Source organism: Marmota flaviventris, chromosome 4 (assembly GCF_047511675.1).
Source record: "Marmota flaviventris isolate mMarFla1 chromosome 4, mMarFla1.hap1, whole genome shotgun sequence".
NCBI lineage: Eukaryota > Metazoa > Chordata > Mammalia > Rodentia > Sciuridae > Marmota > Marmota flaviventris.
Window position 1 is genome coordinate 144,153,725 of NC_092501.1, and position 22,266 is coordinate 144,175,990.

General features: G+C 37.5%; 1 protein-coding gene and 2 non-coding genes across 3 annotated transcripts; all 3 read right to left on the reverse strand.

The window, feature by feature from the left end:
• Positions 1-663: 663 nt before the first annotated feature.
• On the reverse strand, positions 664-4,754 carry Rpl21 (ribosomal protein L21). The gene is made up of 6 exons (XM_027928955.2): positions 4,657-4,754; positions 3,025-3,103; positions 2,677-2,738; positions 1,760-1,872; positions 935-1,085; positions 664-800 (listed from the first exon to the last, which is right to left on the reverse strand). Exons 2-6 carry the CDS (start codon positions 3,089-3,091, stop codon positions 711-713), a joined length of 483 nt encoding a protein of 160 aa, XP_027784756.1. The 5' UTR covers positions 3,092-3,103; positions 4,657-4,754; the 3' UTR covers positions 664-710.
• On the reverse strand, positions 1,582-1,709 carry LOC114087514 (small nucleolar RNA SNORA27). Its single transcript, XR_003581847.1, has one exon. It is a non-coding gene; the product is annotated as a small nucleolar RNA SNORA27 (small nucleolar RNA).
• Positions 1,986-2,056, reverse strand: LOC114087511 (small nucleolar RNA SNORD102). Its single transcript, XR_003581844.1, has one exon. It is a non-coding gene; the product is annotated as a small nucleolar RNA SNORD102 (small nucleolar RNA).
• Positions 4,755-22,266: the final 17,512 nt, after the last annotated feature.

The following is a 22,266-nucleotide window of genomic DNA, read 5'->3' on the forward strand; positions in this document are numbered from 1 at the left end:
ACACACAAACCCAGTTAACTAGCCCAACCCCACTGGCTACTAATTTTTCTCTTCTGGACTTGTCCCCCCAGGAGAATAACAGCAAAAAGAAACCAACTTCAAGTGCAGACCAAGAGGAAAAAAAAGAAAACTTAAGTGCAGACCAGGCCCTTAAACACAAAACCTGTCAGCATCTGCACTTGGACTTCCCAGTCTCTAAAACTCTGAAAAAATTTGTTTACAAAATTAGTAAAGTCTGTATTATTTTGTTACAGTAGGAGAAAGACAAATGTTTTTACACTATTGTTCAAAGTGATTCAGAACTAGTAACACCCAAAGAACAGGGTACTATTTTTTAAAGGAAGTTGGCTTCAAAGGTAAATTCATAATCCTTAAAATCAAGCTCTTTATAATTATAACCAATCAACTTTTCCTAACCTTAACTGTAATTACACAGTTTTCCTTTCACTTATTTTGTGTATCTTTCTTCAAGGTAACTTAGAGACCAAGCAACTACATTTCATAAGTAATCTTTGGCCATTTCTTAACCAATTGAGTATATACTTGATGCACCACCATAAGTCACTTCACATTATTCTGCAATAAAAATACTAAATTTGAACGGCAGAGAAACAAACAAACTGGGACACAATTAAATATACACTTCTGCTCAATTAAAAAAAATCATTTTTGTAGTCCACGAGCCTTTATTTATTTAATTTTTACATTTATTATGCCATGAATTCATAGGGAATAGGTTCCAGCAGTTCAGGCTCCTTTCCATTTGTTCTCACAAAATGTGCTTCTCTGGGTGGGGCAGGCTATTGAAGGGGAAAAGAGGAAATAAACTTTAAATATAATTCAATTCTTAAACTCCAATAAAAAATATCTGAGCAACAGTTTTAATAGTTCCCCAAGATTAACACCAATAAACCCTGCCAAGTCAAGCTCTCACCTGGCGCTTCAGCTGAACCCAGGTACCTTTCTCTTTGGCTTCCTTCTTTTTCTGATCATTTTCCTTCACACGTTTCAGGAAGCTGTCTCGGCTCTTAGAGTGCTTAATATGCTCAATACGCACATTAATTCTCTTGGCAAGAATCTTGCCCCTGGTGAGAGCAGAAATTCTCATAAGTGTTTCATCAAAAACACAACAGCAATGCAGAAAATGGTTTTGACAATTCCACTTATTAGATAAATCATGAATCTTTTACTCCGAATAAACCAACAAGGTTATGATGGCTTGATTAGTTTTTCAATTATTGATCTACTTGGAAGAGGCCTTGAAGTAAACAATCCTTTTGTTTTCTTTTATCAGTACATTAAAATTGTATGTATTGAATTTATTTACTCCAATCAGTCCCAGGTGGCCTGCTCATTTCCTACCCCACCTCCCTCACCTTATTCTCCTTCCTTTACTGGTATTCTTTTTCCTCTAACCACCCCTACTTTGCAGCTGTTGTGATGAGGTGACAGCCTCTGAACCACTAGTTGAACCAAAATCAAATCACTAGTACAATTTAAAACTTAATAAACTTTTTATGTTATAAAACTAGAACTGCTTTAATACCAGATTGTGTAGGACCTTCCAGGAAATCTATTTCAATTTGTTTCCTCTGACAGGTTACATGACAGACACTCAGTCTGCCTGAGTTTTAAGAGGATACTTCCTTTGCCCCTCTTGAATGACCAATAAAGACATTAAGTCCAATTGGCAAAGTGAAAGGGGTGGGGGTATATGAATATGACCTAATCACAAAGAACTATACCATTCATTACTTACTTAACTTGCTTATTCACAACAATGCCAACAGCATGCTGGGTAACATTGTAGACTCTCCCAGTTTTGCCATGATAACATTTGTGGGGCATTCCTTTTTGAACAGTACCCATTCCCTGGATAGGAAAGGAGACAAATGTTATTCCAGCCAACTCCTCCTTACTCTTAAACTTTAATTTTTTATTGAAGTAAATAAGATGTCGTAAAATTTCCTTTAAATGGCATCTTGAGCTTTCAGAGCCGGTGAAATGTGTTTTTCACATTGCTTCAAGCAATCAAAAAGACAATCATCATTAAGCTCAAGAGCCAGGACATATTTAAATACTGATCACAAAAGAACACAGTTCTCACTGGAGTTTCCATAAAAACAATAATCTCCATTTTAATAAATTTTATACTAAGGCATTCCTTTTCACTTTGATATAAACACTCAGTCCAGGGTTGGGGTTATAGCTCAATTGGTAGAGCTCTTCTTGCCTTGCACATGTGAGGCACTGGGTCCGATCCGATCCCCTCAGCACCACATAAAAATAAAGGTACTGTGTTCATCTACTACAAAATACTTAAATACTAAAAAAACAACAACAACAAAACAAAAAACAACAACAACAAAAACCAGTCTGGCCAGGCACAGTACCAACCGCCTGTAATCCCAGCAGCTCAGGAGGATCCCAAGTTCAAAGCCAGCCTCAGCAAAAAGCGAGACACTAAGCAACTAAGTGCCACTGAGTTCAATCCCCAATACCCACCCCCCACAAAATCTGTTCTTTACTCTTATGAACTCAAGCAGATTTCCTCCCATAAAACTCAGAGTAAAAGGATCCAATAGATGTAATAAATACTGGTACCTAAAACCCAGCACTCCATTAATTCCAACTTTTCTAACATCTATAGTGTTATTCCTCAATTTTATAATTTACCTTGATGTCTACAATATCACCCTTTTTGTAGATTCGCATATATGTGGCCAAAGGAACAACTCCTGCAAAAAAATTTCAGTAGTCAGTCTCAAGACAAGTCTAAAATAAAAATATCATAATATTTTTGAAAATTTCTCCTGAAAGCAAAAAATCAGTCTACTACACACCTTCTCCCCAAAGTTTTAATCCTGCATAGATATTTAGTTATGAAACTACATAAAATTCATACTTTCTATTTATCTATTACAAAATATGCCAGATTTTTAAAATATGCTATTTATGAACCACAACAAACACTAATAAAAATCCAAATGTACGCCAAGCATGGCTTCAAGTAAACAAACTTACCATGTTTTCTAAAAGGCCTGGAGAACATATATCGGGTTCCTCTCCTCTTTCCCTTTGTGTTCGTCATTTTGGCGAATTACTAAAAGAAGAAAGCATAAAATTAGTCAGATAAATCAGATGAACGATCACTACTTTTTTCCAACAGTTTATAAAAACATTAACAGGACTTCTACCTCACTTTATCTGTACAATCCATGCTAGAACAATGCCAAGAGCATTGGAAATTAGTATCTAAAGGATAATTTATTGGAGAACCCAATAAAACTCAACCATGCATTTTTATACAGTAGATAAGATCCTTTTTCTCTTCCCTCTTTTTAAAAACACTTTTATAATTCATTGAAGTAATGTTTACAGAGCACTAAGCAATTCTTAGCACAAGTACAGCATAACTGAACTGAAAGCTAATTTACCATCTAAAAATTCACCTATAAACATTCAGATTTGAACCTTTCCTGGGCTCCCTCAAGGGCCAAAACACATTTTTGAACACTGGGCCATCCAGGGCAATTACCCCTACCCACAAGGCCAATTATAAAGGAAGACTTTAATTTTTTACAAAAAAGGAACTAAGCAATTGTTATAATAATCAAATCTCTACATCTGTATAAACTTGTAAACTTGAATTAAGTTCATAAACTAGGGATGAACCTCTCAAGATAAAAGGACTGTGGAGCCACAGTCAAAATCAGTAAGTTCTTCTCCTCTAAACTCATTTTCCTGGCATCTATTTTATGCCTAGACCTAACACACACAAAACTGAACCAGTTTTCCAAAACGATACCTTACCCATGCAAACCAATGATGCCTGAAGCCTACAATGGTATCAAATTTGCCAACTAGAATCGCTATGTGGGGTGAAGCCAGCAGTTTGTTAAATAATTATTAAAATTCACCCCTAAACTCCTAAATCGGACATATTGCTGTTGTGGAATGCTTTCACTCAACACACATCTTCCCCTCTTGATATATGAGCACTGGTAAGGCAACCTTAACATATATTCCCTTCATCCACTCGCAATCCCGAGCCAAAACTAAAAGCAACAGGCTATCAATTCACGCACAATCCATGAGTGATCTGAGACTCATTAACCAGATTTGACTCGGCGGGCAGCCACTTAGTTACCCAACCACGAAGCCAGAAATTCAGACATTTAGGCTCACTGGAGATTAAATCCAAGACTTGTTTTAAACCCGTTCTTAAGACCCGGAAGTGCCTACCCGTCCACGTTACATTGAAAGGAGTTAGAAAAGCATCAGGCCACGCGGCCCCGCACAGCCTACGAGGGCCCAGGACTCCGCGACCGAAGTCACAGAGATATGAGAGACTGAATCCTAGTCAAATTAACCGCAGATTAACTCACTTCGTCCCCAGTGAGTCGGCTTCGTCTTCCTAACCGTAGCAGCTCAGGGCCACGGCACCGCAGGTCGGGTCCTCAGCCCACTGCCCAGGCCCTAACACAGCGCATGCTGCTCCGGGTCTGGCAGGACACAGACCCAACCGCCCAGGACAGTGGACCCCAGATTGGGTAAACAGACTCTCTAGTATCCCAGTGCATGTCATCTGAGGCCGCAGGGTCGCAATTCGAGCCTAAGGAACGCAGGGCCCCGGGAGCCACGAACAGTCCTTACCTGAAAGATGGCGGTTCCGGCCGAAAAGAAGGAGGCGGTGTCGCTGCGCGCGCAACACAAGGGCCTGCGGGCTGCCCGCGGCGCTGCCTGAAGAAAAAGCCAGCCGAAAGAGGCTCTTCCAGGGAAGCGGATTGGCCCTGAGAACAAGGAGACTATGTGGGAATATTTTCTCCTTACGCAAACAATAGGCATTCAGTTAACACAAGCTGACACTTGTGTCGCGTTAGGCAGCCCGGAAAGGGGCCTTCAAGGGCGTCAAACAAGTCGCGTCGTCCCGAGCGTGTGGACGTCCGTCGCTGCGTCACGCTTACGTCGGAAGGGAGCTGTGTGTCAGAATCTCCCGGGATAGGCTGTGTCGAGGTTAGCGGCGTCAGTACCTTTTAAAGTGCTAGTAGTTGATGTTGGTTTGTTGCTGAAATGATTACGTGGACCCCAAACCCATTTTAGAGTGAATCAAAAATACTACCTGGCCGGGCGCGGTGGCGTAGGGCTGTAATCCCAGCGTCTGGGGAGGCTGAGGCAGGAAGATCGTGAGTCCGATGACAACCTCAGCAATTTAGTGAGATCCTGTATCAAAATAAGAAATAAAAAGAACTGGGGATATAGCTTAGTGGTAAACCGGCTCTGGGTCCAATCCTAGTACTTAAAAACAAAAAGCTACCTGGTTTATAAGTAAGTCTTTTCTAGAGTTGTTACCCCTCTCTACACGTCTGAACGCACCTGCTGGTAGGTTAGAACCACTCTGAAAGCAATTATGCAAAATCTGTTAAAATTGAAGATTTTACAATTCTAAACCCTAGAATTCTACTCCTAAGTGTATGACTTATAGAAATTTTGATATGTGGACAAAAGTGTAGTAACTATAGTGTGGATAGAAGCAAGAAATGCGGAACATCTATCAAAGAATGAATACACTGGATCGCTAACAAGATGGAATGTTATATGCTAGTAAAACAAGACTGAACTCTGAAATATGATGAGGCAAAAGAGGAAGCTGTAGAAATAAATAGTATGCCAACTTAATTTCAACAGTACTATATATTGCTTAGGGTAATAAAAAATGCAAGGAAATGAAAATCAAGTTTAGAAAAGTGGTCATGTCTATAGGGAGAAAACTACAAAAGGAGGCTGTAACAGTTTTGACCATTAAGCTGGGTTTTGGATAAATGGGTGATTACCATTTCCTTAATTAAACCTTATTAAAGTATGTATTACCATATTCTTATGGTTGTTTTAGATATGTAACAAAAAATTGAAAATATAATCCAGAGAATTGCCATGTGCCCTGCATCCAGTTTCCCCTATTAGTAATATTTGGCATTATTATTGTACATTTGTTGGAATTAATAAACCAGTACTGAACACTGTTTTTTTACTAAAGTTCATAATTTATATTGTCTTAGATTTTTAGAACCTAATATTCTCTTTTCTGTATAGTTATGTCTCCTTTTGTACCTTTGACTGTGGAAGTTCCTCAGACTTTCCTCATTTTTAATGACTTAAGACAGTTTTGAGAACTACTGGCCTAGTATTTTTATGGTATGCCCAATATTGGAATTTGCTGTTTTTCTCATGGTTTCATGTATGATGTTTAGGATGCATTTGTTAAAAAATGAGCCAAATAACATAAAAACCTTATCTGATTGAATATAAATAATATCCCATTGTTTTTGAAATTTTCATTTCTTTAACTCGTTCTCCTGATGCTTCTGAATTTTCTAAAAAACTGCATCAGCTCCAAACTTTGTCCATCAAACTTTAAAAAAAATCATGAAATTATTGGTTTTGAACATCAAAATGTAGCTGGCATTGTGGTAGAGCACATGTGAGGCCCTGGGTCCAATCTTTAGCACTGCCAAAAGAGAAAAAAAAGGCCAATTTCAGCAAAGTCATATGACTAAACCTAAAAAATGAACATTATCATCTCTTTCCCATCTCCCATTCTGTTTTCTATTTAATTTAACTTTCCCCCCAGTCACTACAAAAACTGCTCTTATCAAAGCAACAACAGTTTCTATGTTGACCAAAGACATTTCTTGTTCTTATCTGTCTTGATTGCTCAGAAACATTGGACTCTATTGAGCACTTCTTGCTTCTTAAAACACTGCCCTTTCTGACCTCTCTAGTCTATTTTTGCTGTTTTTCCTTCTCTCTTTTGTGTATTGGAACTAAATCCCCTGCTCTTCTCTTTCTGCATTATCTTCCTAGGTAATTCTGTTTTCTCCCATAATTTAAAATTTCTTCTCCATGCTGCTTACTACCAAATTTATTTCTTTAATTTGGGCATCTCCTCAACACTTAAGTTTAGTGACATCTATTCTTGAATAACACTTATCATTTAAAAGTTAACATATCCAAAATAAAACTTCCTATTCCTACCCCAAGTCTGTTTTTGCTCCAATATTTTCCATGTCAGTAAAAGATATAAACTAGAAACCTTGTTTTCATTTTTAAATTGTCCCTTATCACCTCCAAATTGAATCCATCAGCAATTTTTTTCCAGTACCACCTGTAAAATATACCAGCAGTTGGCCTACCTCTTTGCATCTCTTGTCAATACCACCACTGGTATTTCATTCTGAACCACAGCAGTATGCATTTATGTTCATGCTTTTCTCTCGTCCTAGTTTTATATACAGTCCCCATAGTCATATTTTAAAATGTATTTTAAAATAGTTTAAAGCCCTCCAAAGACTTTCTGTTGCCCTTACAATAAAAATATAAACTGCTTTCCTTGGTTTACACAATCCTGCATAAACTGGTTCTTGCCTCTCTCTTCAGGTTCACATGGTATCTCCCACTTTCTGCCTCATGAATTGAAATACCACTATCTTCTTCAATTTCATAATCATTTCAAGCTCTTTCTAGCCTTGGGATCTTTATGCATTCTCTTCCCTTTGCCCTTCAAATAGATCTATCTCATTGCTTTGCTTCCTAAAAGAAGTGATGCCTATCAGATGAAAAATGAGTGGGAGCTAGATGAAAATTCAAACAACATTCCAAGTAGAAGCAACATGGTATGCACAGGTAAGTTCAAGCAGTGTGGCATTGCTGGTGCAAGACAAAAAAAACAATGAGAAGCTGGAAAAGTAGACTGTGAAGGTGCTTAATATAGTGCTGTTGAATCTTCCAGGATCCATGACAAGTTTTAACAAAACTTGATGATGATGGTAGAGGTGATAACTAATATTTACTTATTGTGTGCCTGTAAGTTTTTACAAATGTAAATGTAATTTAATCTTCACAACAATCCTACAAGGTAACTGGTGCCACCTGTTCCTATACTTTGGAAAGATTGTAAAATATAAAAAGGATTGCTTTTCAGCTTTTTCCATTACTGATTTGGCATTCAACTTTCACAAATCAGTAATTGATATTTGTCCTTCTGTTTTTTAGCATTAAAGTATCATTGCTGTCTTTTTTGCATTTTTCCCATAGATAACGCAGGCAGGCAGAGAGACAGGGAGAGACAGACAAACACACACACACACATACACACACACACACACATACCTGTAATGGAGTTTCAGGAGAGAAGAAAATTAGATGAAGGCATTTAATCAGTCTGGAAATTTCTAGGATGAATTATTTAGAAGCAGAATTTCTAATAATCAGGTTAACCCATTTATTGTCTTAACTGAATTGGCTGTTGAGAGTTCCAATACTAGATGAGGAGTTGGATTGAGAAGTGGACATTGTTGTTTTTCAGCTGTTCAGATTCATTCCTCCTTCCCAAGAGCCCCTCTGTTTACTTTGGGGAACTAATTCCTGCCGTATATGTATATGGGGATATGTATATATAAATGTATATATATTTTTTAGGAAAATGTAATCCCCACCTACATCAAAACCAAAGGGACCAGACTCTCTCTTCCTGTTCCCATACAGTCCTGAGGCAGACATTGACCTAACTCAAAAACAGCTGAAACCTGAATGTGTGTATGTTTCATCTTTAGGTTCTGGAATGAATGATGCAAGGACATAAGTAACATCTAGAGGCTGCTGATTGTGGCAGGGTTATACTTATCAGACTTCCTGTTACCAAAAATCTTCAGTTCCTTTGGCCTGCTTCTGCTTATTATAAACCCAGTTCTTGATTATTCTTGAATTCTGAAAGTGACTTTTTTTCCTTGAAGTACTCTAGATTGAACTCAGGGCTGCTCCTACCACGGAGCTACATCCCCATCCTTGTTATTTTTTATTTTGATATTTATTTATTTATTTGTTTTTTTTAGTTTTCGGCAGACACAACATCTTTGTTTGTATGTGGTGCTGAGGATTGAACCCAGGCCGCATGCATGCCAGGCAAGCACACTACTGCTTGAGTCACATCCCCAGCCCCAGAAAGTTTTTTAATATTTATTATTATTTTTTTTTTAGTTTTCGTATTTTTTATTTTGAAACAGGGTCTTGCTGAGTTGCCAGAGCTGGCCTTGAATTTGCCATCCTCCTTCCTCAGCCTCCCTAGTCAGTGGGATTACAGGCATGCATCATTGCATGACTTTTGATTAAGTCAATCAGGGTAAGATTGTTACTTGAAACAAATAATCTCCAATTATTTGGACTAGAAGATGGCCTTAACTCAAGACTCTGTAGTAACATTGCAGAATTTATCTACAGTGGGTGAAAAACTTTGAATAACCAGGAATTTAATACATGGTTTCAATTATTGAGCAAATCTAAATATTCATGATGAAAGTATTTATTATTTTATTTTAATTAACAATTTTTTATCTTTGTTATTAGCAAGATTTTAATTCCCAAGCAGTTTTTTTCCTTTTAACATTTATCTCACTCAGTTGATCTGAGCTATGTGTAACCAAAATGATATTACTGTTATCCTAAGAAAAGTACAATTAAGAGCCAGGCATCGTGGCACATGCCTATAATCCCAGTAGCTTGGAAGGCTGAGGCAGGAGGATCAGAAGTTTAAAGCCAACCATTTAGTGAGGCCCTAAGCAACTCAAATAAAAAGTTATAAAAAGGGGCTCGGGATGTGGCTCAGTGGTAAAGCACTCCTGGGTTCTTTCCCTGGTACCAAAGAAACAAAGTACAAGTAAGGAAATAAAAATGATAGTATACTAATGATGAATTACAAGATTAAGTGTGTTCTTGCTGTGGTCCACTATCTTACACTTTGCACATTGCTCTTATAGTCTTAGTGTAAACATTTGTGTGTATATACATGTACATCTGTATGCACATGTATATATATGTACATATGTGTATGTATATACATATGTAGAGAGAGAGAGATTGATAGAGATTTTTTAAATAAGACACACAGATCCTAGGGTACGATTGGATGATTTTTGAATGATGTATGTAGCCTTATAACCAGTGCCCCTAATGAAGATACATTGTTATCCTCCTGGAAAGTTCCCTGGTACTCCTTTCTAGTCAATCTCTTCTCATTAGAACCATACAATATTCTGGTTTCATTGATTGATTGATTGATTGATTGATTCTGGTGCTGGGGATCTGGTGTTAGGTGTTTTGTCGCTGAGCTATACCTCCAGCCCCCCATATTCTGATTTCTATAGCCATAAGTTAGTTTTGCCTATTCTTGAATTTCATATAAATGCTACCATACAATATGTCCTCTTTTCTCTGGCCGTTTTTGTTTGGCTTAATGGTTTTAAAATGTTATGTATTTATGTATAGTACTGTGACTTGAACCCAGGACATTACACATGCTAGGTAAGCACTAAGCTACATCCCCAATTTTTCTTTCTTTCTTCCTTCCTTCCTTCCTTCCTGCCTTCCTGCCTTCCTGCCTTCCTGCCTGCCTTCCTGCCTGCCTGCCTGCCTTCCTGCCTTGCCCTGCCCTGCCCTCCCTCCCTGCCTGCCTCCCTCCCTTCCTTCCTTCCTTCCTTCCTTCCTTTCATCAGGGATTGAACCCAGGGGCACTCTACATCCCCAGACATTTAAAACTTTTTTTTAAATTTTGAAATGGTCTTGCTAAGTTGCCAGTGTTTGACTCAAACTTGGAATCCTCCTGGCTCAGCCTCCTGAGTCAGCGAGATTATAGATGCATACCACTGTTTCCAGCCCCAGTCCTTTGTTTTATTAATATTTTATTTTGAGACAAAGTCTCACTGAGTTAACCATGCTGGCCTTGTACTTGTGGTTCTCTGACCTCAGCCTCCTGAGTAGCTAGGATTACAAGTGTACACCATTGCATCCAGCTCTCAATTTATTTGTTTAGCATTTTTCTCTTTACTTATGTTTTACTGAGGCAAGGTCTCACTATGTTGCCCAGGTTGACCTTGAGCTCCTAGGCTCAAGTGATCATCCTGCTTCAGCCTCCCCAGTAGCTGGACTGTAGCACACACCACTGTGTCCAGATAGGCATTTACTTTTATCACCTGCTTTTCTGTTTTTCTTCTCTTTTATTCACAGTGCTGACAGTCAAACCCAGGGCCTCATGCATACAAGTGCTCTATCACTGAATTACACCCTTCTGCTCTACAGGCTTTTAAAATAGCTGTGTCACTAGCTCCATTATACAGATCTTAAAATCAAAGTGGTTTCCTGAGTCTCTAATGGTCAATTTGTCTCTAGTTTGAGGTCATTAATGTTCAGAGAATGAGAAAAGTATTGAAACTTTAAAAGAAATGTGAAATAAATTAAATGTAGAAAGTAGTAGAACTCAAAATTCATTTACTATTTATGAGAATCTAGATTAAATCAGGTACTGTACTAAGTGATGAGATGATAAACATGAATAAAACATGCTCCTTGCCCTCAAGGAACCTACAGAGAGCCAGGTGGGGGAGAAAGGAGAGTTCATTACACCATCCTAAATGGCTTAATAGAAGATGCCCAAGTATGAATGGTTTAGGGGTTCTGTGGTGGAAACCCTTGCCTCTGGATTGAAGGAAAGTGGTCAGAAGAGAGAAAAACCCTGGGCAAAAGAGGAAGCATCAGAGAGGAGATCTAGCTGTTTGAAAGAACAGCACTTTGACCAGAAAAATGAAAAGTGAGAGTATTTTAGGCAGAGGGTATTTTAGGCAGAAGGAACAGCTTATGTAAAGGCAGAAAGATGGATGACAAGTTAAAGAACTCAAGAGAAATTTAAGACCAATAGTTTTAGAAAATAAGATCAACAAATAAGCAAGAATGTGACCTATAAAATGAAGGAAATTTATTCTGTGTAATTTGAATTGTAATGCATTCTGCTGTCTATATAACAAATTAAAAATTTAAGAAAATTGAAATGAAAGAAATTTATTTTGTACTGGACTTGAGTAAAAGACTAGATAAGACCCAGCTTTTCGTCATGAAACTAAACTCACCTCTATGTTACAGTGTTTTTATGTTTGTGTTTTCTCCTGTGAAAGAATTTTAATAAAGTATATATGTTGTCTCTTTCTGGTTTTAAGAACACTTTGGCAGTTTAACTTCAAGAGGACAAATTTCCAAGCTGAAAGGAAACATGGTTCTGTCATCTCTGTGAAGCTCTAGTTAGGTGCCTGTTTGAGCATCTCACCTCTCATTTGTAGTTTACCCCTTGTCTGGTAGATTGATAGGAGAACAGTTTCAAACAAGAACTGATGGGGAGTTTCTAGTAAAGAAAGTATATAATGAGAATTCTTGTCTCTAGAAAAATGTCACTGTAATGACAGCTAAAGTAATGAAGGATAGAAATATGAATAATTGAAAAATATATCACTAAGAATAATTACATGAAATAATTAATCTTTTTTTCCACCAAACTTTTAAGTTGAGATTCCAGAAAGAAGGGAAATGAACCAGATGAGATACAGTTTGGCAAAGATTGTACTCTTCTGAAATCTGATTCTCTATATGAACACAGGGAGGCACAACCAGGTCTGTAACCTATAATTGGGTATGCAATTATCTCATTATCTGCATCTGGACTTTTCTTTTCCTGAATCCTGCTTTTTTTTTTTTTTTTTTGCAGTTCCTAAAACATTTTAACTGCCATAAACTGTAAGGCAGGGACCATATGAGGCAGTGCTTACGCAAAAATTATCAAATATGTTGAGACAGGAAATGCATAGAAGTGATAAGGAGAATTGAAAAAGCCATTGCCTTTATTTACAGTTCCTGGTTCTGCTTAGAGAGTAAAACACTGTTTAGAAACATGGAGACAAATATGTTAGAGATTTGACGTGGGTGGGAAGCACCTAGTAGACTTGTAATAACTTCAAGACCAGTTGGTCAGTAACAGTCACCACGGCTCACTTCTCATGATTATGTTGATTTTCCTAGGTTACACCAGCACCCGGAACTATGTACCCATCTTCCTGGCAAAGTTACTCTTTTGAATTTTTGAAGAAGAAAGGAAGAGGCTTACCCTCTGATTCCATACACATTTATTTCATGTTGACTGAGATGAGGACTGAGAAATTTCACTTCTGTTATCCCTGATTGATGAATGGATTGATTATGGCTAACTGGGCCTAAGTTGAAAAGTTTCGGAGGCTAATTAATTCCAGACTCACTGAAAATTAAACACAATACCTAAAGTGAGCTGACAGCAAGAAAAGCTTACCTTCACAGGTGATATTTTTGTCACCTCTGACTTAAACAACTGGTAGTAGAAATAATTTCACTCAAAGATGGAGCCTGCACAGAAATGAAAACAAGCTAGGAGATAGCAGAAAAAAACATTTATGGGTACTATAGAAGATAGGGGTTTCTCTATCCACGGTAGTAAAGGAGAAAGTAACTTCCACTGTGGGAAATAAAAAGTAATGAGTTTTGGAAACAGACACTGTCCCAAATCTCTTCTGTCACTTCCTATAAGCTTGTGTTTCTTAGTTTTTAAAACAAAAGCACTAATACATGTTTAAGAGGATCTTCTGTTTACAGTACTATGTAAAATAATGGATGTAAGACATCTTTTCCACTTTGTAGAATTTCTAGAACCTGGTAGATACAAAGCATATCAGGAAAATGTTCCTTGCTCTCTTTTACAGCTTTTCTTTTCCTAGTCCGCCTGTAGGACCCTGGATGTCTTTGAGACCCTTGTAAGGGATCTTTGAGTTCCAAACCTTTTTCATGGAACTGGGAGTGCAAGTCACTGATAGAGCACATGCTTAAAATGAAGGAGGCCCTGAGTTCTGTCCCAGTACCACATTCACACAATTTTCATGTTAAGACCTCATTTGCAACTGAAAAAAAAAATACCTCATTTGACTCTATTTATTTATTTGTTTATGGTACCAGGGATTGAACCCTGGGGCACTTAACTGCTGAGCCATATCCCTACCCCTTTTTAAAATTTTTTACTTAGAGATAGAAGCTCACTGAGTTGCTTAGGGCCCCATCAAGTTTCTGAGGCTGGCTTTGAACTTTCAATCCTCCTGTCTCAGCCTCCTGAGCCGCTGGGATTCCAGGCATGTACCACTGTGCTTGGCCCTCATTTGCCTTTAATTTTCATCCTTGAGTACATATTGCTTTTATGTAGAGTGTGTGACAAAATGGGGAATATATATAAAGCATAGTGCTACCTAACCAGAATGACAATTCCTGGGAAAAGCACTTTACTTTTGAGTTGAAAGCTTAAATAACCCCTATGTTATTCTACTGGACATTTTTTTTCCTTGAAAGAGCAAACTATTTAGTTATTCAGACCTGGGTACAGGATTTGGTAGGTATTTCTGGAGGGAAAAAAAAAAACCTAACAAAACTGCTCCTTCCATGAAAACAACTGATAGTGTTTTCCACCAATGAAAATTGGAGCCTCTAATTGAAAATTAAATTTTTGGAAAACTTGTATTCACCACTTGGTAGCTCCCCAAAACTTTTCTGATCAGATCAGATGATATTAACAAATGTGGTTTGTTTTATATTGAATAAAGAAATGTGTCAGCATTTGAAAGATTTATATAACTAAGTAAACCATATTTTCCAAGTGACCAACTTGCAACATTACAAAATAATGAGTGGGAAAAGACTCATTTGAAGTGTAAGATAAACCAACAGAGTTTAGTATTACAGAGTATGAAAACTTCATTGTTAGACCTTCAGATTTCACATCGCAACCTACCTTTTAAAGATATGTCACTGGAGTCTTGGGACAGTATTAAATAACCACATCATCTGAAAAGGTTTTAAAATACTCTCCCTTTTATAACATGTCCATGAGGTTGAATTTTCTTCATAGATTTCATTCAACCTAACAGCATATGGCAGTAAGTTTGGTACAGAAGCAGGCATGAGTACCCAGCTGTCTTTAGTTAGCTAGACATGAAGGACTTCGGGGAAAATGTAAAACAACACCACACTTCCTAGAGTTTTTTGGAAGATATAGTTATTTGTCATAAAATATGTTAATGAGAGGGTTTATTAGTTTTATATAAATTTTTTTCTTTTGGTACCAGGGATTGAACCCAGGGGTCCTTAACCACTGAACTACATCCCCAGCACTTTTATCTTTTTCAGTCAGAATAGTTATATAAATATTTATTTCGAAAGTAGTACTTAAGAAAAAACCATGTGATTTACATTAAAAGCTCCAAGATGTATTGTTTCAGGTAGGTGTTATTACTAAATATATTCACTCCATTTATTAAGCCAAAAACTTGAGGAAACTTCAAGTTCATAAGTCAATGATGTGTAAAAATCCAACCAGGATGGGACAATGTGTGTTCCAATTTAGAAGGGGACAACTCAGCTCCTTGGTGATGTCTCAGGGACCTCTTATGCTCTACCGAACATAAGGCTTTCTTCCTATAAACCTGAATGTGACCTTCTAGAGTCTCTGGTTGTAGCTGCTTTAGTCTCCTGATTGGAATGGTGTGCTGCTTTCTTGCCTACAAGGTGAGTCAAGCTTCCAGGTTTGCTCTTATAGGCCTCCCTTATCTACAAATGATGCTCAGGAGAGTCGACCAATCTGAAGGTGGGGAAAGCTGTTTAAAGGAATCCCCATTCCCTTACTTGTACTGCAGAAACTGTTTTCACTTTGAGGATGGTAAGTCTTAAAAGATTGTGGCCAAGAAGATGTCTATAGTGACTTCTGAGAATTTTATCCCCAACAGGCAGCCGGCTGGCTACTTGTCTTTTATTACATTTCTAATAGTTGCTCCATTTCCTCTAGACCCAGCCCTCTTTTGTGTTTTATTTACAGACAGGGTCTCTGAGTTGCTAAGTGCCTCATTAAATTGCTGAGGCTGGCTTTGAACTCGGAGCCTCCCAAATCTCTGGGATTACAGGCATGTGCCACCACACCCAGTGCATGAGTATTTCTAAAAGCCCTTCATTTTAATTTTAAATACAATAAATATTGATAGATAAGCCCATATAAACAAAAATTCTTACTGATTATCAATAATTTTTAAGAGCTAAAGGGGTCCCAAGACTAAAAAGCTGAAAAACACTGCACTGGTCTACATTCTAGTGCCACTTCTATTTTACTTGACTCTCCTAGAGCAAAGCCAGGGATGCCATTGGTTATTCCTGAGATGTTCTCTGCCCCGCCCCCCTTTTTTTTAGAAAACTTTTGACTAATTTACTATTTGGATGAGTCCTTGACCAAAATACCATGTTCCCACAGTGATCTTGGCTTTTGCAAAATTTTCTATGAATATGGGCTCAGGATTATTTCCATTTTCCTTTGTGAATTCAGGATAAGTGATACTATAACTTTGCTGGATTACCTCAGGATTAAGGTTTTGAATTTTCTCCTTTGATTTGTCCTGTTATTATTGCTGATTTTTCTTCAATATTATTCTGTCATGTTCTGAGATTTTTAGTAAAACTGCTTATAAACCAACCAGGTCAAATTTTATGGGGAATCAGATAAGGAACTAGCATTTATCAATGCTTGTTAAAATTTATCTCAGGAGCAGTTTTTAAATAAGATTCACAAAAAGTGTCCTCAAAATAGTCAAATGAAATAGGTGAGCAATTAAGCTTCTATCTGAGTATATTATAAAATTTCTGCTGACTGGTCCTGTTTCTTGTCTCTACCTCTGAGCTATCATTCAGGTATTTGGCTATACTCCGACAGAATAAGAACAATTTATAGTTGAAATAGTTGGACTATAGTACTTGCTGATAAAAGACTAAAACCATTTTAGCCATTAGGAAAATTGGTCTGGCTGAAGTTTCATATATGCCAGAATTTTTTAAAATAGATCTTTTTTGGGGGGCTGGGATTGTGGCTCAGTGGCAGAGAACTTGCCTAGTATGTGTGAGGCACTGGTTCGATTCTCAGCACCGCATATCAATAAATAAAATAAAGGTTCATTGACAACTAAAAAAATAATAATAAAATAGATCTTTTTTGGGGAAACTTGACAATAACCATTATAATGAATCATAATGACATCAAAATATTTCTGCAAAATATTTGATATAAAATGCTTTTAAAAGTTTTAGCACCTGGCTTGGTGGCGCACGCCTATAATCATAGCAGCTCAAGAGGCTGAGACAAAAGGATTGCGATTTCAAAGCTAGCCTCAGCAGTGGCGAGGTGCTAATCAACTCAGTGAGACCCTGTCTCTAAATAAAATACAAAGTAGGGCTGGGGATGTGGCTCAGTGGTTGAGTGTCCCTGAGTTCAATCCCTGGTACCAAAAAAAAAAAAAGTTTTAGCACTGGGATTTGTAGCTGATACATAAAATGTAATGTGAAGAACATGTGTTAGATATTAATGCTGCTAATTTGTACTATGCTTCCAAGTTCTATAGATGCAACTCTACTGCCAACTGTTCTCTTCAAACTGGTTTTCAAATATTTTTGGTGCTTCAAATTTAGTTTCTTTACTATCTGAAATTGATTCATGTGCATGAGATTGTCAAGGTTTAATTAAAATTGCTAGAATTTTATTGTAGTTATCTTGAAGATGATTGAAACTGGGAAGGAAATGATAGGAAACTTCTGGGGCTGTGGTTAGATTACTTTGGCAAAGTGAATCTCAAAAAATTATACAGCAGGTTTCATAAGGATAGGAATTCTGTCATAGGCTTAGCACTTATTGATCAGCTAGTAGGTGACAGTCAGTGATCTAGTGCTGGAGATACACAGGGAAAAATATCACTGTATTCTTGAAGTTTATGTTCTAGTGAGGAAAGACAAATAATAAATACAGTAATAGGCAGGGTGTGGTAGATCACACCTGTAATTCCAGCTACTCAGGATGCTGAGGCAGGAAGATCGAAAGTTCAAGGCTAGCACTGACAACTTGGTGAGACCTTGTCTCAAAATAAAAACTAAAAAGGGCCTGGGATGTAATTCAGTGGTAGAGTGCCCTTGAATTCAATCCCTGGTACCACAAACAACAACAACAACAAAATTAAACGGGCAAAAGACTTTTATAAAAGATATACAAATGACCAGTGAAAAGATGAAAAGATGCCTAACTTTATGAATAACTAAGGAAAAAGTCAAAAACCACAGTAAGATACCACTTTAGCAATAGTGACATTATGTCAAAAAGACAACAATAAATGTTTGCAAGGGTGTAGAGAAAATGGAGCCCTCATATGCTGCTGGTGAGAATGTAAAATCACGCAGCCAATTTGGAAAATGCTTTGGCAATTTGTGAAAAGGTTAAATGGTAGCTAACATATGACATAGCAATCTCACTCCTAGATAAGGTTTTTTGTTTTTGTTTTTTAACTAGGGATTGAACCCAGGGGCACTCTATCACTGAAGTACAGCTACATCCCTTTTTATTTTTTTAAATAAATATATATATATATTAGTTGTAGGTAAATATAATATCTTTATTTATGTATTTTATTTTACCTTTTATTTTATTTTATTGAACCCAGTGCCTCATGCGAGTTAGGCAAGTGCTCTATCACGGAGCCCCAGCCCCAGCCCTCCTTTTTATTTTTTGACGGGTCTCAGTTGCTGAGGCTGGCCTTGAACTTGAAATCCTCATGCCTAAGCCTCCAGAGTCAGTATTTAGGCATGCACCCCTGCACCTTACACAAAGATTTTTATATGAACGTTAAGAGCAGCAACATTCACAATAGGCAAAAAGTGGAAGCTACTCAAATGTCAATCAATTGGTGAATGGACAAACAAAATGTAGTATATCCATATAATGCAATATTATTTGACAGAGAAAGTAATGAAGTACTGAGATGTATAAATGAACCTCAGAAATGTTATGCTAGTGAAAGAAGCTAGTCACAAAATAAATACTGTATGATTCTACTTCTATGAAAAACTGGAGTAGATAAACATACAGACCAGGAAGTAGATTTGTAGTTGTCAAAAGCTAGGATGAGACAGGAATAAGGATTGACCCTGTTCTCTATAAAAACCAGAAACATGACCATTAAAAAAAAAGAAAAAAAAAGATTTTTTTCTTCACAAAAAGCTCTATGTGTAACATTTATTCATTAACCTTTTATTAAGCAATTCATTGCCTGTCTCCTTGATACCAGGACCCATTCCTGAGATAAGAACAAAGTCCACTCCTATAAGGAAATAACATCATCTCCAGGGAGACAGATCCTAACCTAGTAATTAGAAGATTATTTAACAATACTTTTCATGTGAGCCGTGAAGGACCAATGTGGCTCTGAGACCATCAGTAACATCATCTTTAATCAAGGAGGTCAGGAAAGACTTCCCAGAATTGGAGGCATCAAACAAGGAGAGAAAGAGAAGAGCATAGGGCACACAGAGCCAATAGATTTTGAATTGTTTCCTGGAATAGATGATTACATCCATATCCATGAACAGTATTCATTTATTGGAGAATATAAAATTGTCAAGTTGGCCTGGGATTGTAGCTCAGAGGTAGAATGCTTGCCTAGCATGTGTGAGGCACTGGGTTTGATCCTCAGCACCACATAAAAATAAAAAATATAGGCATTCTGTCCATCTACAACTTCAAAAAAAATTGTTTTTAATTGTCAAGTTAGGGGCTAGAGTTATAGCTCAGCAGTAGAGCTTGTATCTGTGAGGTACCGCATTCCATTCCCAGTTCCACTTATAAATAAGCAAATAAAGGTCCATCAACAACTAAAAAAATGTTTTTAAAAAAATTGTCAAGTTTTTCTTTTTGGGGGGTGGGGGTGGTACTGGGGACTAAACTCGGGGCACTCAACTACTGAGCCACATCCCGAGCCCAATTTTGTATTTTATTAGAGACAGGGTCTCACTGAGTTGCTTAGTTTCTCGCCATTGCTGAGGCTGGTCAAGTTATTCTTATTGATCAATGATATGTGGAATAGGAAAAAAAGAAATTTCTATAAAACACAGGCAGATTTTTTAAAAGAAATTTTTATATAAATAATAAAAGATAACTTTCAGTTTTAGTAATAAAAAAATTTCTAGGTTGTCGATCATCTTTTTTTTTTTCCATCAACAACAGAAACTTCATTAAACCCAGTACAGACATAATTCATCTTGGAGTTCAGCGATATGTTCAAGGAATCACTGAACTATAATAGTAGACAACTACCATAATGTCTTTGCTTGCTACTTCATCAGTGAATAACAACTGCAGACTCCACAGCTTCTGGTGAAGGCATTTGGCAAATTCTTTTCACAAACAACACCATCAGGATTGTTTCATCCTATTTTACGCAGCAGTTGTCTCAAAACCTGGGACCTAAATGTTCATAAAACAAGGGAACACGAGATGGACCAAGAGAGACTCTCCTGAGAACAATGGTACCAAAATTCAGGCAAGCAATTCAGGAAAGTGGCCCATTCATAAGCTGACAAAAATTGAACCTCTTGAATACAAAATTCCAACTATCAGAAGTGAAAAACAACAAAACCAGGGAGTTAAGCAAAAGCTGTGTGACTTACTCTCTGAATGTAGAATCACTGTACTTAGCAGAAGATAAAGGGTGAATTGCTATCCAATCTGCGGTTCACTGTCCCCAAGTACCGTTAGAAGTTAGGGACAATGCTGAAGAAAAAAGGACAGGCATAACCAAAGACCCATCAAGCCAAGCCAGTGGTTCCCTCCATGAGGGTGTGGTCTCTCCATGATGTCAGAAAAGACTAAAGCCACAACTGGGATTTGCCACACTGGGATCCTATGGTTTTTCTGATGTGGTCAATCATCTTTTATTCTTACTGGTAGGTATGACACCATTTTAATGTATATATTTCCTATTTGTGTATATGTTCATGTGCTTGACTATGTTTAGAATGAAACATAGAACCATAAACTAAGAGAAATATATCTTTCCGTTCAACATGAACCACACTATACTTCTTTATGCCCTTTTATACTAAGTCAGGCTGGAGACATAGCTCAGTGATAGTACACTTGCATAGCATGTGTGAGGCCCTCGGTTTGATGCCTAGAACTACAAAATTATGATGGTGATGATGATGATGATGAAGAAGAAGAAGAAGAAGAAATAATCATTCAGACATTCAGAATAGGTACAAATTAGGGTTTTGTTGGTTGGTTGGATAAATGTGTAACCTACAAAAGTACTGCTGTGGTTTAAATGTTTGTCCCACAGGATTCATGGGTTGGAAACTTAATCCCCAAAGTCATATGTTAATGGTATTTGGAAGTGGGGCCTTTGGAGGGAGGGCTCTGTCCTCATGAATGAATTAATCCACTCAGGGGCTAATGGACTAATGGATCATCAAGGAGTGGCTTTGTTATACAAGCATGTTCTCTTGGCAAGTTTACTCTCTCTTACCGTGTGATGCCCTGCAGAATTTGCTCTGGACAGCAAGAAGGTCTTCCTGAGGTGAAGCTCCTTGATCTTGGATTTCCAAATCTCTAGAATTACAAGGAATTTATTATTTTGGGGGGAGTGGGGTTTACCAGGGGTTGAACCCAGAGGATGGCATTCCAGCCTTTTTTACTTTATTTTATTTTAAGATAAAGTCTCACTAAGTTACTTAGGGCCTTGCTAAGTTGCTGAGACTGGCCTCAGACTTGCAATCCTCCTGCCTCAGACTCCCAAATTGCTGGGATTATACCACTGTACCCAGCAGAATTCATTCTTCATAAATTACCCAGTCTCAGGTATTCTGTTATAGCAACAAAAAACAGACTAAGAAAAGTACTAATCCTGGAATCCTTTTCAAATGGGTGAATTTCCTGCTTTAGTTCTTCCTTTTTAATTGCGATAAAATTCACATAACATAAAATTCACTATAGAAACCATTTTATATAATTGGGTTTTGTTTGCTTTGAGAAGGGGTTTCACTCTCTTTCCTAGATTGGGCTTGAACTCCTGATCCTTCTGCCTCAGCCTCCCTGATAGCTAGGATTACAGGTACACCCTATTATACCTGTAATCTGCCCTAGAACTATTTTAAGTGTATAGTTTTATAGTTTGTACGTTCACAAATTTGTGCAATCATCACGACTATCTAGTTACAAAACATTTATATCACCCCAAAAGGAAACCCTGTACCCATTAAGCAGTCATTCTCTACTGTCCTCACGCTCCCAAACCCCTGAAACCACCTATGTGCTTTCTGTCTCTTTTGGTTTGCCTATTCTGAATTTTTAATATGAATGGAATCATACTATGTCCTTTTTGTTTATCTGCTTTCTTTTTTTTTTTTTTTTTTTTTTTGTACCATAGATTGAACCCAGGGGCACTTACCACCGGCCACATGCCCAGCCCTTTTAAAATTATATTTTATTTTGAGACAGGGTCTCTCTAAGTTGCTTAGGGCCTTACT

Bases quoted from the DNA above. Each gene is read 5' to 3' on its own strand.
- Rpl21 (XM_027928955.2), bottom strand. From the start codon at position 3,091: ATGACGAACACAAAGGGAAAGAGGAGAGGAACCCGATATATGTTCTCC. The intron at 2,739-3,024 runs GTAAGTTTGTTT...ATTTTTTTGCAG, and splicing joins CAGGCCTTTTAGAAAACATG to GAGTTGTTCCTTTGGCCACA. The intron at 1,086-1,759 runs GTAAGTAATGAA...TGCTCTCACCAG, and splicing joins GTTGTGAATAAGCAAGTTAA to GGGCAAGATTCTTGCCAAGA.